General features: G+C 39.3%; 1 protein-coding gene across 1 annotated transcript in view; it reads right to left on the reverse strand.

Moving 5' to 3' along the window:
* Positions 1-230: 230 nt before the first annotated feature.
* The window catches only part of YWHAQ (tyrosine 3-monooxygenase/tryptophan 5-monooxygenase activation protein theta), a 38,023-nt gene continuing 21,283 nt past the window's right edge, over positions 231-16,970 (reverse strand). Inside the window, exons 3-6 of the mRNA XM_045979881.1 lie at positions 6,122-6,245; positions 3,352-3,515; positions 3,041-3,136; positions 231-1,314 (exon numbers count right to left, since the gene is read on the reverse strand). Coding sequence (XP_045835837.1) covers positions 1,255-1,314; positions 3,041-3,136; positions 3,352-3,515; positions 6,122-6,245 — 444 coding nt within the window. The 3' untranslated portion in view covers positions 231-1,254. The remainder of the gene's footprint in view (positions 1,315-3,040; positions 3,137-3,351; positions 3,516-6,121; positions 6,246-16,970) is intronic.

Consider the following 16,970-nt stretch of genomic DNA (forward strand, 5'->3'; position numbering starts at 1 on the left):
ATCTGAGGAAGAGAAGGCCCGCACTACTGATCTACGGTAAAACCCTAACTCTTAAGACATGTAGTCCAATTTTATACATTTCCAGGCATCCCTAGACAAGTGGATCACAATGCAGGTACAAATCATTACTACAGTTTACATAAGATAAAAGGGAAGTTATCAATAAACTTCAGAAAGTAGTAAATTCATCTGCCCCTTAAAATGAGTGTGCAACTGTTACAAAGCCATAGTGAATGGTTTATAAAATGCAGTTTTATTTTACGTTACTCTGCTGTTACACAGGGCATAACATTTTCACAAGGCCTTTTTGGGACTACAGTCAATGATCAGCAACACACAATTGTGGTCCAACTCTCTACAGGACACGCACTAGACAAACTGGACACCCTCTCATATGTGCATAAATCTGCTTGGAAAAGTACTAACATTTTAGACCTGGACTTGTGTACTTGATTTCCCCTTTCTAGGGTAGTAAGAAATGACATGCACTTTCATTTGCCAAAAGCAAGGCTTGTGTTCTTGCAGCAATGTGCTACTTCTATGACATAGTAAAGTGAACACCAGAACTACAAAGGCAGGAGGGGTAAGTGAATTTTTATTGGGAAGGGAAATTGTCAACTTAAACAGCAGCAAATGAAGAATGAATAAGGAAACTTCCTGTTGTCACAGATACACAAGACCTCCGTCATATATGATACAGGAGGCATTTTAATTTGTGACCCCCAGCGCAGAAATGCCAAATGCTTTTCCATTCAATCGAATACTTCTGGATTCCTACCAAAAAGGAATACATTAAGGGCATGGAAAAATTGCTTACGGAAAGGAAACCCCTGAAGAGGGAGGGAGGGAATGTAGAAATTAGGAAGTTATGCAGAACACTTTGTAAATTGTAATGACTACATTTTCATATCTTCACAGTAATACAAAACACAGTCACTTGCAGAACTGGTTCAGATTACTTCAATACCAGATACATTTTTAGTCCTCTACAGAAGTGTTTGGAAGTTACCTGTGTTTATATGAAATGAAGCTATTAATACTTTTCTACAGCAGTAACTGCACACCAGGAAGGCCAAGACAAACACAAAATCAAGGAATGGAGTTTTTCCCAAAGCTGCAGTGTGAAAAGACTATAAACAGTTGATTCCATACACATGAGTGGGTTCTTTGCTATAGGAAATCCAAATGCAATAAGGAATGGAGATGAGTAAAAAGGTTTCTTGAGGGGAAGAAGGATGACCACCCTGTACGCATTTAGTTTTCTGCCCCTTCTGCCGCATCACATTCTTCTCCTGCACTGTCTGATGTCCATAACTAGGAAAAAAAAAATCACAATGTTATCCAGACAACAGAGACTGGGACTAAGAACGGATGTTAAGATTTCTCAAAATCTCAACCACCACCAACTCCTCCTCTAAAGGTATCTTTGTAAACCTTTCACTATGTATTTACAAATGACACACAAACACACGCTATTTGAGTACATTTTTAAAGCTTTCTCTTTTTTAATAGTATAATTTCAAAATGACAAAAAAGGCAATATCCTTCGAATTTAACGTTCTCTCCATTCGCAGCAGCCCAATGCTCTTCTGAAAGCACTACTGAAATATAATTTATGAGATGAATAAGGCAAAAAAAATTTTAAGAGGGGAGGCGAACCACAGTCATGGTAATAGTTTCCAAATACTCGAAAGGCCACTGTGTGGGAAAGGGGCAGACGTACTGCACCTCTGGCCGAGGGTCAAGTGGCGGCAGAGGACGGAAGTTAGAAGAAAGTAGCAGTGGGCGTGAAGATGCACAAAGCATTCCTGAATTAGCCAGGATGTTAAGATGGATTTGATGGCCAAGGAACTCTCCAATTGTAGGGTGGGACAATGAAGCGAAAGAAGGCAATCATCAATAGCTACTGACCACAGCCAACAGCACCACCCAGAGGCTAGTGGGATTTCCAGCATCCTAGAAGAGCTAGAATCTTAGATATCTTCAAGTTATTGTTAAAGTACTAAAATAAATTAAAACACAAAAACAAAAACCTCTAAAGAGCTGTCTCGGTAAGAAAATAAAACAAAGCCCGTTAAGGGAGACAGCAGCTCCGCGGCATTCCCGGGGGTACTGGCTCGGTGCTTTTCTTCTGTGCAAGTGGTTTAAGCCCATCGTTCTGCTGTCACTCCACAAGCACAGGGAATTCTAGTGGCTGGGAATGAAGTGTCACAATTTCCTTGTTTAGCAAAGTTGAACAGGTATGATACTAACTTAAGAAAAAAAAAATCCTTTCCAGCGAAAGATAAGGGTCCAAACTGAGGCCGCGGAGAATCACACTCACATTAAAAGGCACAGTCCCCTCTGCCACATATTGTCTAAAATTTTTGACATATCAAATTTATGTGAACCTATAAGAGAAGCTAAGTAAAGCTGAAATTCTATTTTTTTTCTTCATTACTTTTCCCTTCATTATGTGCCCATCCAAGAAGTAGGAGAGAAACAAAAGAAAACAAAGACAATGAAACGGAACAGGTTTTGTCCTAGAGGCACAGGTGCAGTAAATGGAGGTTAAGGGTCATTCCTGGTCAAATGCCCGTAAGACATCAGGTAGATTTCACAAGATAAATGTTTATTAAAACCAGGCACTTCAACGTGATTTTAGGAAAGCTTATAGCGCCTAACTTGCCGTAGCTAATTTACCGAAGGAAGAAAATACTGCAACCACAACGACTTTCTATATTAACATAATTTATCAACATCTTCATTCCAAAGATACAGTGAGGAATATTACGAGCTCCTATAATCTTAGTACCTGCTCAGGAAGGGCTGGGTCTGATAAAATGCCCATTCAACTTGAAAATGTGCCTGCAGAGGAACAGCTGGCCACTACCATGCACTAACAAGCACTGAACACTGTTGCTTGCGTATCTCTACATTCGTTTTCTGAGAGAGAGTGTAGCCCTTACACAACCCACCTCAAAAGACAGGGAGGCTGAAGTAAAATGTAAATACCTTGTTTCTTAAAAAGGAAATAAATTAAAAAGAATGAACAACTCACTGTCAGGTTGTCTCTAAGCAACTGCATGATGAGGGTGCTGTCTTTGTATGAATCTTCGTTCAGTGTGTCAAGTTCCGCGATGGCCTCATCAAAAGCCTGGGGAACACAGTAATACCCATGGTAAGCAGTATCTGTGCCAACACAAACTGATTACAATTACAAACCATTTTTATCAAATAGCCAAACATCCACTTTATGCTCTACTATCAATTAGAAACAAAATTCAATGGAAACATTTTCACAGATTCCCAGTTTATGAGAATGATCTCATTAGTATGAGAAAGAACTTATGAGAATGACTCGAAACTTACCGTTTTAGCCAGTGTGCAGGCAAGCTCTGGATTATTAAGGATCTCATAGTAAAATACAGAAAAGTTAAGAGCCAGCCCCAGGCGGATTGGGTGCGTGGGCTGCATCTCTTTCTTGCTTATATCGAAAGCCTCTTGGTAAGCTCCTTGGGAATTATCTATCGTTTCTGCAAAGGGGGGAAATAAAAGCCCAATACTGAAAATATCTGTCAAGTATATAGAGAGCGTATTAACCTTTAAAATATGCTACTAACTCATGCAGAGCTAGATTTCTCTGTGGCCTTCTTTTAAAAGCATAACAGTAAACCAAAACATTACCTCGTACTGGGTAACTGAGAAACTAGTTTAACAAGTTGCTTGCTTCAGCTTTTAAAAAAACCCCAACAACATGAGACAGTTCAATCGGATTTTTCTAAACCTGTGACTAAAACAATTTTCTTTTTCGGTATCTTTTAATTTTACTAACTGGAAATGCATCCATTTAAAAATAATCTGACTGATACATGCCAATAATATCGCAGTAACGCTAGGAAAAAATTGTGGCTCTCATACCTCTTCTCAAAATGACGGAAACACTTTACAAAGATCACCACCACCAAAATCTCTGTTTCTGTGATTTGTGAAGACAATACTGATCCTTGCTATCAAGATGTATTATGTGAAAGGCCATATAAAAGTGTCCGTATAAAAAACAAAATCTACTCTGACCAGAGGTTGATTACTGGCCTAATAAAAATGTCACCTTCCTGAAAAAACTGTTCAGTAAGTATGACCAATACTACTCTGTACCCATGCTTTCAAAAGGGTAAGTGGTTTTCTCAGTGAGACTACTGGCCCATTACAGCTTTAGAAATACTGACCAAACAGAAATGTAAAGTTAGCCTTTTATGGTGTGAATATGTGCATTTTCTTCCCTCGAAATGGCAATTTATTGATCTAAATATAGCTGGTCCAGCCCTCACATAGTAAGGAGTTCTTGCAGTTTCGCACAGAAGGAAATACTACAAGGAATAATAGTAAGGTGTCTCAGCTCCTAGGCTGTAAATGCAGACTATCTGTGAGTCCCAGACTATTGGAGTATTCTATGGATAGGAACAGAAATGCCAACGAGCCAGAGAAGGTTAAATCAGATTAATGCTGGAACTATGGTCCCATCCCAGTATTCCAAAGACACCCTTATGACTTGCAAATATCTGTCAATTTCAGCTTTGCTATCTTTAGGGCAACAGAAATTATGCATCAGTAAGTTAAGCATACAAATTTTATTATAGCAGAATACAACAGCTTCACAATTACACTGGTATCTGGGATGGTAAAACTGTTCTACTCTTGTTAGTATCTCTGTGAGGGCAGGAAGCCACGGTAACTTCTTGAGAGTACACACTCCTTTTGGATGGGGCAAAATTAAAAACAAGAAGAATGAGCTTACTGGAAATAAGGAATTAGGTGCAACTTCTACCTAGAACTTGTAAGTATGAGCAGGCACATACACAATTTTTTTTAAATATTTTATTTATTTATTTGACAGAGAGACAGAGATCACAAGGAGGCAGAGAGGCAGGCAGAGAGAGGGGGAAGCAGGCTCCCTGCTGAGCAGAGAGCCCGATGCGGGGCTCGATCCCAGGACCCTGAGATCATGACCTGAGCCGAAGGCAGAAGCTTAACCCACTGAGCCACCCAGGCGCCCCACATACACAAAATTTAATAGGACCTCAGCTACTGCTAACTCCAGGAGACAGAGTCCACTGCTAATAAATCACTTTGATTTTCTTTTTACAATCAAGTCCAGCAATTAAGTTATTCTCTTCCCTGTGTCTATATTTTCTATGACAAATTATATACCAGCAATACTCTCATCTCACCTCTCTTCCTCAGAAATTTGGTTATATAAAATTAGCAGTAAATGTAATGATCCTTCAAAATAGGTAGGTAGTAGTTAATAAATAAGAAGTACAACATCCTGTTTCTTTATTCTGACTGTAACTTCCAATTAAGTTTCAAGGTACACGGATGCCTCGGTGGCTCAGTCATTCAGTGTCTGCCCTCAGCTCAGGTCATGATCCCAGGGTCCTGGGATCGAGCCCCGCATCAGGCTCCCTGCTTGGTGGGGAGACTGTTTCTCCCTCTCCCTCTGCTTGCTGCTCCCCCTACTTCTACTCGCTCTCTGTCCAATAAACAAAATTTAAAAAAAAAAAAAAAAAAAGTTTCATGGTACAATGATACAAAGGGCCATGTTAAAATACAATCTCTCAAATCATATGTAAATGACTAGGGGGCAAAATATGCTGAACCAAAAAAAAAAAAAAAAAAAAAAAAATGCTGAACCAAACTCTAAGGTATAAGAGATTAAACCTCTTTTATTTTTTAAGTAGGCTCCATGCCAGTGTGGAGCCCATTGCAGGGCCTGAATTCAGGACTGTGACCTGAGCTGAGGTCAAGAGTAGGATGCTTAAGGGTCCTAACCAACTACGCCACCCAGGCGGCCACGACTAAGCCTCTTTTAAATAATATCTTAGCAGATTATTATCAAAGAGCTTTTGAGTTTTTCAAAAACAGCACATAAGTAAATTGAGATTGTTTTTATTTTTCAGAACATTAAAGTAACATTATTTTCTTTTACAAAGACTCCAAGATTTTTTTTTTTTATGACTTCAAGATATTTAAAAAAGTTACAGAGGGCCTGGAGATTACACAGAGATTACTGTTATAGTGTCCCACTTATCCTCCCTTCCTTTTTTATTTTCAACTTTACCGATAAACCAAACATACTTACGCTTTCGATCATCACCACACGCAACTTCAGCAAGGTACCGGAAGTAATCTCCCTTCATTTTCAGATAGAAGACCTTACTCTCTGGATTAGTTGCATTGGCTATTAAATACTTATCCAACAATTCCTGAAAGAAGGAAGATAAAATATCAGGTACCAATAAAAAGCTATTTTATTACAGACAAGAACAACGATATGCATTTGAATCATTAACTACCACAGTAACTACAACCATACCGCCTTGGGCTTGAAGCATGGGCTGAGAGCAGGGCCCACGTGGTTGTCAGGAGTTGAATGCTCTGGCTCATAGCAAGGCACAGTTTCCAACAGCAGAGCCAGGTTGCATCAGACACTAATCAGAAGGAGTCAGTCTATTCACCTGTCCATTCAAGCATTTCTTGGTACGGCTGGGGGCCAGGCGCTGTATTTGGCCAGAAGGGATATAAAGAAAACACAAAGTTCTTGCCCTCAAGGAGCTCACAGTCTAGTAAGAAAAGCGCTAAGCACACCATGACCATACGCCAGGCATTAAGAGATACATCACTAAGGGACAATGGCGGCCCAGAGAGAGCATCTGGCTGTGCTGGTGACGGCGGCCGCAGACAGGCTGTCCCTGAAGGGATATTTGACTTGTTGGGAAGAAAGAGAAGAACTGAGTTTGAAAGTGGGGATGTGCAGTCATCTTTTTTTTTAGGGGGTGTGTGTGTGTGTGTGTGTGTATAAAGACTCTAGGCCTAACATGGGGTTTGAACTCATAACCTCCAACATCAAGAGTCACCTGCTCTACTGACTGAGCCTGCCAGGCACTCCAGACGGGGGAAAGACATCAAGTGTGAAGATCAGTATAGTCACAGAACAAGTCAGCCAGCATGGCCCAGAGCAGGGCTGGCTATTTTCAGTGTCTTCTGCAGAGCAATGCTCATCCAAAATAAGGGTAAGTACAGGGATCAAGAGAAAGCAGTCTAGAAACACACAGAGTAATCTGACAGTCATGTCAAATGAATTATTTGAAAAAACTGGGTTAGCAATTAAGTACGTCTTCATTCTCTATTTTATTCAAAGAAACGTACCCTGGAACCAGTGAGCCAGTGCCTCTCAAACTGAGGGATTTGTACAAGGTGTGCAGAGGAATAAAAAGTCGCAGAAGAGGGGTGCCTGGCTGGCTCAGTCAGTGTGGCATGCAACCTTGATCTCCGGCTTTTGAGTTCGAGCCCTGCACTGGGCGTAGAGATTATTTAAAAAAAGAAAAAGTCACAGAAGTCAAATATGATAGAGATCTTTTTGGACTATCGATTTTACTTGATGGTAAGTAAAAACTGTTTTGTAATGAAAAGTATTATGGAAGAAAATAAAATACTCATAGAAATTTTTAAGATACTAATACCTGTACCTCATAGGTTTGTTTGGGGAATAAAACCAATAAATGGATGTGAGAGCATGATATAGTTTCCGCGTGTTAAATACTCGATGTTAGTGATTAAACAGCCAGGTGCTCCCACACTTCTGCCTGGTGCAGAGTTTGAGAAGCACTGATCTGGCGATGCGACACTAGCTACGAAGTATAAGCAAGGAACTGACGCGGTCGTGGTTGCGTTCTGGAAAAACAGCCGCCGGTCTTATCAACTAAACATTGCATAAAAATACCAACTACAATAGAGGATTACAAGTTTGGAGGCACTCAGTCAAGAACTTCAAATTCACTTAAGTATATTACCAAAGAAGTAAAAGAAGACTGTTTACAGATTTTTTAAAAAGGCTAAGGCAAAGTTTAGAAAATGTAGTTCTAACTCAAGACCTTTCCTGTTGTTTATCTAAAAATGGCCTAAACAAAATGCAGTGGTTACATCTGTAAGTTATTTTGAAGAAAATAAACAAAAATGTTAAAAAAATATTTTAAATTCTTAATTTTTACAATTTACATAAAGATATTTTAAAAGAGTCTAAAGCTCAGGCAAAATTCTTAATTTTAAAATTAGCTAACAAAGCCCCTGAAGGCTGTATTATAAAATTGGCAAACTCTTATCAAAATTGTGGCTTCAGTCTGGAAAGCTGCTGGACCAGGAGCGCAGCAATAGAGGTCAGTAAGGGCCACACCCAAACAAGAGAGGCAAGTGTAAAAACTAATGCCTCCAGAGCACCATCCTCTTAACTGAGACAAGATTCAAAGGATTGGGTTTTATAAGAATTTCTTCTGCTCAACATCACCAATTTTAAAAGTTATTAAAATGAAGGGCGCCTGGGTGGCTCAGGTCATGTTCCCAGGGTCCTAGGATGGAGCCCCACATCAGGCTCTCTGCTCAGCAGGGAGCCTGCTTCCTCCTATCTCTCTCTCTACCTGCCTCTCTGCCTACTTGTGATCTCTGTCTGTCAAATAAATAATCTTTTTAAAAAAGTGAACCTGAGTAACTCTTTCTCAGAATCTTAGAAATTCATACAACTTTAACTTTTTACTCGAATACCATTTTTATCTATCATGGATGATTTTCAATTCAAAAACTACTTTGAAGAACACCCGAATTTTGGATTTTTGTAGGGAGGATGAACAACAATGAGACCGCCACGAAAAGTTTACTTGTTCTCAAATCTCAAACTGACTCACAGTTATCCCTATCTTTTCTTTTTTAAGATTTATTTATTTGAGAGATTGCTGAGTGAGAGAGAGCAAATGAGCAGAGAGCCAACGTGGGGCTTGATCCTACGACCCTGGGACCATGACCTGAGCCCAAGGCAGACACTTAACCAACTGAGCCACCCAGGTGCCCCATTCACCCCTATCTTAAAAGAAAAATCAAACAAGAGTGGATTCTGAGAAGTTGTATTAAATAATGCAAACACAGTATCTATTCTGTGGTAATCCCCACCTCTGCTTGTACCCAAACTGAGGAACTATAACATAAAACAAAGTGCCTCTCACTTTTCTTTTTCTCCCAAGTGAGTCAGTCTGTTAAGACAAGATCTCAGAGGATCTCCAAAAAGGTGCCAACTCTGGTGAAGACATTTAGTCACACGAAAAGGCTACCCGGTACCTGTAACACATAGCACTTTGTGATTTAACGTGGGAGAAGAGGCGGAGAAAGCCCGAGTGGAGTGAGGACTAGGGGTGAGAGGAGAGATGTGATTCTAGCACTATCTGCCGCCCTCGGTCCCACAGCCAGATGTGCGCGTGCTCATGAGGATGGCTTCCTGGCCTTGCAAAGATTTCTGGAAAGCTGCTTAACCGCTACTGCACTAGTAACTACAGCCACTTTGGAGCTTAACCTCTTCCTCTCCCCATTTACATACGACTGACCACACTGGCTTTAGTAAAGTGAGTTTACAGCACTTCCCTCCTGGAGGGTCGGCCAGGTCACGTGGTTCCTCAAACGCCGCCACTAGCTCCTGGCAAAGGGAAACAACAGTTACAGAACACTTCTGTCTTTCCACAGGCTATCAGTAGCATAGATGTGTATTTTAGCCCCAAAAAAGACAGGATTCTGCTTCATGTCTTACCAAACTGATCATGGCTGTTATCAAGTAGTATCAATACCAGTATTAATGATTAATGCCAGATAGAATAAAGGCTATGAATACTTAAGATATATAGCCTAAGTATACAACTTCAGAAAAAAAAATTATTAAAAAAACTCAATATGGGTAAGAAATCTTTCCACGTAAGGTCACTGGTAAGAAGTCACGAGAAAGGGAATCTGTTAACCACATCTACACTGTTAAAAGCTCCCCTGCTAATTTCTCCTGTGTGTTACTCTTGTTGATTAAGCATGAGATCCCTTTTGTAAATCTTCAACCCACAGCTTTTATGAGCCTGGAAGGTTTGGGGAGCTAAGATTGTAGTTCCCTCCAACACAGACAATAGCTTGAGTAGAAGGCAAGTGATGCATTATTTTTTTTAGATTTTTAAAAAAAATTTTTTTAAATATTTTATTTATTTCTTTGACAGAGATCACAAATAGGCAGAGAAGCAGGCAGAGTTAGGAGGAGGCAGGCTCCCCACTGAGCAGAGAGCCCGATGAGATGCGGGGCTCAATCCCAGGACTCTGGGATCATGACCTGACCAGAAGGCAGAAGCTTTAACCCACTTAGCCACCCAGGCACCCCGTAGATTTTTAAAAGATTTTTAAAGATTTATTTATTTATTTGAGAGACAGTTCAAGAATCTCAAGGTGACTCTCCACTGGGCATGGAGCCCGACACAGGGCACTATCCCATGATCCCCGAGATCATGACCTGAGATGAAACCAAGGGTCAGACAAAACTGACTGAGCCACCCAGGTACCTGAAAGTCTGAGATTTATAGTTAGTGTACTCAGTGCCCAAATTACAAGATGGACTCATAATTGAGTTCTAGACCACAGAAACTCAAACCTGAGCAAAGTCAGAGGAGAAAATATCAGTGCCTATACAGCTCATTTTAAGAGATGCTAAAGGACCTTAGAATAAGATTAATCTCATACAGATAGGATGGCCAAAAAAAATAGAGAATTATATCAGAAAAACTGTGAAGAACCATATAAGAATGAAAATGTCAAGCACTAATATTGATGCAGATTTAGTCATAGTAACCATTCCTCTTCAACCCCATGTCTTGGAGAAAAGGCTAGGAAGAAAACAAAACTTCACTCATACTCTAAGAATGAATTATTTTGGCATATAATAATCTTACCATCACATCAACAGTTTTTTGGGCTTTGGTCTTTGTTTTTAAAGATTTTATTTATTTGACAGAGAGAGAGACAGCGAGAGAAAGGACACAAGCAGGGGGAGTTGGAGAGGGAGAAGCAGGCTTCCCGCAGAGCAGGGAGCGCGATCTGGGGCTCATGACCTAAGCCAAGGCAGAGGCCCAATGGACTGGGCCACCCAGGCGCCCAGTATCAACAGTTTTGCTGAACAATTCATCAGACTTTGATGGTAATATTCCCTGGCATTCAACAAACTAAAACAGTATCTTTACCTCAAATTCATTTAAGTGGTTTCTGTTTTACAGACAAAATAAACTGGCTTCAGTCCCTCATTATATAGCTGAATAAACTGATTTACTGAGAAGAGTAGGTAACTGATGAAAAGCCTTAAAATACAAACAAAATAATCAAAAGGAAACAAAAAATATTCTTTTTCCTATTAGTAACTTACTGAAATTCATTAATAAAACACTATTAAACACATTGGATCTCTGACTTTAGGGCAGATATAAATCATCATCTGCATATTTTTATCAGCTTAATCAGCACACATCACCATATAAAAACTCACCGTGTCTAGTCACTCAGCAAGATCCCAGTGTCCTTCATGTGCCAAGTCCCATCCTGAGCACTTTGTGTATCATTTACATATAAACAACCACTGACAATTAAAAAAAACAAACACTAAAGTCCAGAAATAGGTCCAAAATCATAAATTAAATGGAGCCAGAATCTGAAACTAGAGCCAGTATTTCTAATTATTACCCTGTAAAATAAGGATTAATATAGCCAAAAATATCTAAGAGCATTTGGCTATATGTTAGATATATAATTAGTAAAACAAAACCAAACAAAAGAATATGGTGCAGAGGGCAATAGAATTATTTAACAACTGGAACATTTACTGAGTGGTAAGAGCTAAACTTCTAACACTCCAACTTCAAGTATTATATACGGTACGAAGAGACACTGACATGGTAGGTACGAAGAACAGTCTCTAGACAGTAACTGTCTCTTACTCAGGTTGATTAATCCAAGACATTGAAATCAAAGTAAAACTCAAGACTCAAGAAGGAGGTCGTATTTCATCCAGAAAGACATTATGCAAAAATAACCGCTCCAATTTGCGGGGGCCGAGGGGATCTTTCAGAAGCTGCACGTGATAGGTTGGAATTACAGGGTGGATCCGAGACAGACGAAGATAAAGGACAAGAGTAACTTTGGGTTATTTAAGAATGTACGATTTTAGAAATTAGATTATCACTCCTGAAAGTGACTTCTGTCATTAGCTTTTGATCTTGTGACAAATCACAGCTTCTCAAAACTCTGTTTCTTTATATATAGTGAGTATTAAGATCCAAAGGCCTTCCATTATCAGAAATTACCATTGTAAGTACAGGAGCTAGAGCTGAGTCTCATAACGGATTTGTTGCCTTCAGGCAACGAATCACCCAAAACATGATCCAAGTTGATCAGATTCCACAGCATCAATTAATCCATGGAAATATTTTCTACCCTTAATAAAATGAATGCCTTGAACAATTAATTGCTCTTGCACGATTTAAAAATTTTATTGATTTAGAACTGTCCAGTCTTGGAATCTAAGTCTCGAACTCCAACTCTGGTGCGCAACTAAAAAAATTAAAGAATGAAGTAAAATCTTTTCAGAAATAAGAGGCCAGTGACCAATGTGAGTGATCCCAAGGGCGGTGTGATTTAGCTGACAGCACTCGGCACATGAGATCGGTTACGGTTCAAACTCAAGCTGCAAAGCCTGTTCTGGTCCTTACTTCCTTTACTTAAGCTTGTATCAAATCCCAAACCTCTACAAACAAACAAACAAAATTTCAACAGTAAATTGTACCACAGGAGTAGTATGTCCTGGTTAGCCCAGGACTGTCCCAGCTTAAGCCTGCTGTCCCAGTGTAGTACTAATGCTAAATCTTTCATTCTTAGTAAGTACCCCACTTTGAAAGATATACACTCATTCTCAAGATAAGGCATCAGTCGTAATTCAGAGCATTATTTCAATACTAAAAAGTAAGGAACTAAATCTCTTGCTGTACCACTTAACATTCGCATAGAAGGTGCTAAAATTTTTAGGCATGTGCTGAGAACGGAAGGTGAAATCATGTTAATAGTAACAGTTCTTTCTCTGAACATTTTTAAATTTTTGTTTTTTTATTATTTTTAAAAAAAGATTTATTTATTGGAGGGAGAGGACAGAGGAGAGGGAGAAAGAGAATCTCAAGTAGACTCCTGGCTGAGTACGAGTCTGACTTGGGCCTCAATCTCACAACCCTGAGGATCTTGACCTGAGCTGAAAAAAAAATCAGACACTTAACTGACTGAGCCACCCAAGCACCCCTGAACAGCTTTTATTTTTTAAAGATTTACTTACGAGAGAGTGGGAGAGCGCATGCGTGCAAGGAGGGAGAGGGTGCAAAGAGCAGAGGGAAAGACTCTAGTACAGACTGGAATCTATATTTGAAGGTTCTTGCACTCACAGTGATTCTTAGGGGCAACATCCAAATTTGTTATGCTTTACACTTTACACATGTGTACACTTACGTATGGAAATACATATTGTTTTACTACAAATTACTTTTATTTCTCCCATTAGTCTTAATGTATATTATATTAATGTATATTTAAAATTATGTGTAGGTATATTACTTACTAATTTCATTTTAGTTAAGGACACAGAAAAATACTAGTTATAGATGGGGTTATTTGAAAGAATAATTGAACAGGGAAGCCCTGCATTGGGCTCCGTGCTCAGCACAGAGTCTGCTTACCCCTCTTCCTCTGCTCCACACCCCCCCAATGCGCTCACTCTCTCTCTCTCTCTCTCTCTCAAAGAAATAAAATCTTTAGATTTAGGGGAAGGATTCTTCCTTCCTTATCTGTATCTTCTCTTGAGGCACAGTAAGACTCTGGTTTCTCTTAAAATAATGCATAATACACGGACATCACAGAAAATTCGAAAGTGATAAAGCTTCTCTCCTCTCCCTGGGTTCTTAGCCATCCAGTTCTTCCCCTCCCTCAAGGAAACCATCATTACTACTTTCTTGTACATTTCCCCAGATATTTTATACATTGAAAAATCCACGTTCTCCCTCCCTCATGTCGCCATACTATGCACTGCTCTATACCTTGCTTTTTCCATATAATAACCCCTCTGAGATCATTCCATATCCATGTAACTGCCTCTTTGTACACAGACGACTGCATAGTAGTCCACCAAACAGGCAACTTTTGGTATTTCCAACAATGTACCAAATGTACACTTTATGCTATAAGGATAAACTATCCTCCCTGGAGGCCGTTTTCAATTTACAATCCCACTAGCAATGTTCTGAATGTTCCTAGTTCTCAACATCTTCTGAACTCAGAAAAAAACATTCTTTTTTCTTTTTTCCAGTCTGTAAGGGAAAAATATATTATTAGAGTTTTGTTTTTCGTTTTATTATAAATGAAGTCAAACCAGTTGTATGTCCTTTTCTGTTAACACTGTATCTACATCATTTGCTATTCTCCTAAACTGATTTGTAGGAACTCTTTAACTAACTTAATGATATGAGTTCGGTTCCCAGATGTATCTTATATAAATTTCATGTATTTTAAAGACTGGCAATTAAACAGCGTTTATTAATATCTTCTATTATATTAAGTCATATATCACCAACATTTCTGACCAATATGAGAAGCACAAATTAATGGAACTTACTCAATTTGAGCACAAATAAAATTGACGAACAGAAGACTTCTAACTACAATACAAGTCTGAATGCAGGTTTACTGTGCTGTCCACCTGACCTTACCAAACGGTAACATATTTTAACTGCTACCCAAATGGCAGTGCATCAGAAAAAAAAATACCTCCACACACAGAGACAGAACATACCTCGATCAATTTAATATGGAGTACTTCAGAAATCTGTGACTCATTACCTTAAAATAGATGGGCAAAAACAAGACTTTCTGATTCTGGCAGTACAAGGGAGACTGAACAGACCTTCCCTTCTAAAAATAAACAAAATGCCAAAGAGAAGCAAATAAAACAGAAAAACTGTAACAGAGCTCCAAAAGGAGAAAAGGAGATCTTGAGGGCTGGACAGGAAGACAAAACGAAGAGCTAAAAGTGCCAGTTTATAATAATGGCAATGGTGTGTGCAGGGAGTAGGGCCTAGAAAAATGTCGTCTGTCACTGCTGAGAAATAGCAAGAAAACTATTTACTGGGCTTTGTGGCTGGTGGGCAGAGTCTCCCATAACAAACTGAAACCTGAACCCGTGTCCGTGCAGGTGCTATTCATAGTTTTATTCCATACATGACATGTGAGTCCACAAGCTAAACATGTACGTAGAAATGGGCCAAAGCCTAGTGTGCCCGCAGAAACGAATCGCCAAACCACCACAAAGACGCGTCCACAATCCAAGACACACACAAGGTTCCATGGAAAAAACTACATCCCTGCTATTAAAAATAACAAACCCACCATAACGAGGGATCAGCATGTAAACAAGAGGTTAGTACCCAAGAACTCAGAAGATGAGTGTGTAAAATGAGTGTGTAAAAATGATTAAAGATACACATTTTAGTAGTTACGGATTAAACAGATGCTGCTGCCCAGGACTGCTTCAAAAGAGGCTAGAAGGTGGATGGGAAGGAGTGTTTCCGATGGGGATGTAAAGAAAACACAATTCATAATTGCTAAAGCTGGGTTATGAGTTATTAGAACATTCTCTTTGTTTTTGTAGAAGTCTGACACTTTTATTTGATTAAAATAACCAAAAAAGATTAAAAAAAAAAAAGGAATAAGAAGCTGGGGAAAGTACATGATACAATAAATTTTTTTAAAAAGGGCAGTCTGGAAGTAGGGGGGAGGGAAAAAGGTTTTTAGAATTAAAAGAGAAAATTAGTAAATAGAATGCCCATTTATTTATTTATTTATTTTTTAAAGATTTTTTATTTATTTGACAGAGAGAGATCACAAGCAGGCAGAGAGGCAGGCAGAGAGAGAGGGAAGCAGGCTCCCGCTGAGCGGAGAGCCCGATGCGGGGCTCGATCCCAGGACCCTGGGATCATGACCTGAGCCGAAGGCAGCGGCTTAACCCACTGAGCCACCCAGGCGCCCCTAGAATGCCCATTTAAAGAAACTAATCAGAACACAGAACAAATAACTAACAAGATGAAAAAATTATGGATAAGTCTAAAGATGCAAACAGAGGTCTAGAATATGATGTTTAGGAGCGCCTGGGTGACTCCATCTCTTAAGCGTCGACTCTTGATTTTGGCTCAGGTAACGGTCTTGGGGTCATGAGATCAAGCCCTGTGTCAGGCTCTGAGCTGGGCATGGAGTCTGCTTAAGATTCTCTCTCTCCCTCTTCCCCTCGCACTCTGTCTCACTCTCTCAAGAAAAAAAAAAAGATGTTTAAGATAGTATGTGATAGGAATTCTAGAGAGAAGAGAAAGAATGAGGAAGAGATGCTATTCATGAATGCAGGAGTAAGGCTGAGGCTCTCCCAGTAACAGTATAGAAGACAATAATCTTCAGAGTAGAAACGCACCCTGAATCCCAAGAAAGAGAAAATAAAAATAAATTCATACCTAGACCATCATGGTAAAACTGAAGAATGCCAAAGACCAGAAAATTCTTAAAAGCAACCAGAGAAATGACACGTTACCTATCAAGGAAGAAACACTATGACTGACGACTGATTTTTCAGAAAACAAGGATCTTCAAAGCGCTGAGAAAAGCAACTGTCAGCTGCAATTCTTTAACCAATAAAAGTACCACATAAAATCGGGTGCAAAATAAATTATCTATCCAGACAAAGACAGAAGTTCCCACTCAGACCTATACTGGAAGAACCCTTTTAGAGTAGGAAGGAAGAAGTAATGGAATAAAAGAGAAGGCACCAATTAGAATAATTACAGTAACTAAAATTTCAAGTAACTGAAAAATTCCTGGTCTTAATCTGTGAAGTTTCCACATTCCTAAAACTGTAACAACACAGAATTATTGTTAAGATTCTGAATAATAATACATGTGTGATACATAATGTTTGTAGTGGGTAATATTTCATATTACCTAGAAATACAGAAATTCTCTCAAATGTAGTATGTGCAAAGAACTGAGTTGGCTATAAAAGGACGTGTGTCTCCCAACCC

Source organism: Meles meles, chromosome 15 (assembly GCF_922984935.1).
Source record: "Meles meles chromosome 15, mMelMel3.1 paternal haplotype, whole genome shotgun sequence".
Classification (NCBI taxonomy): Eukaryota; Metazoa; Chordata; class Mammalia; order Carnivora; family Mustelidae; genus Meles; species Meles meles.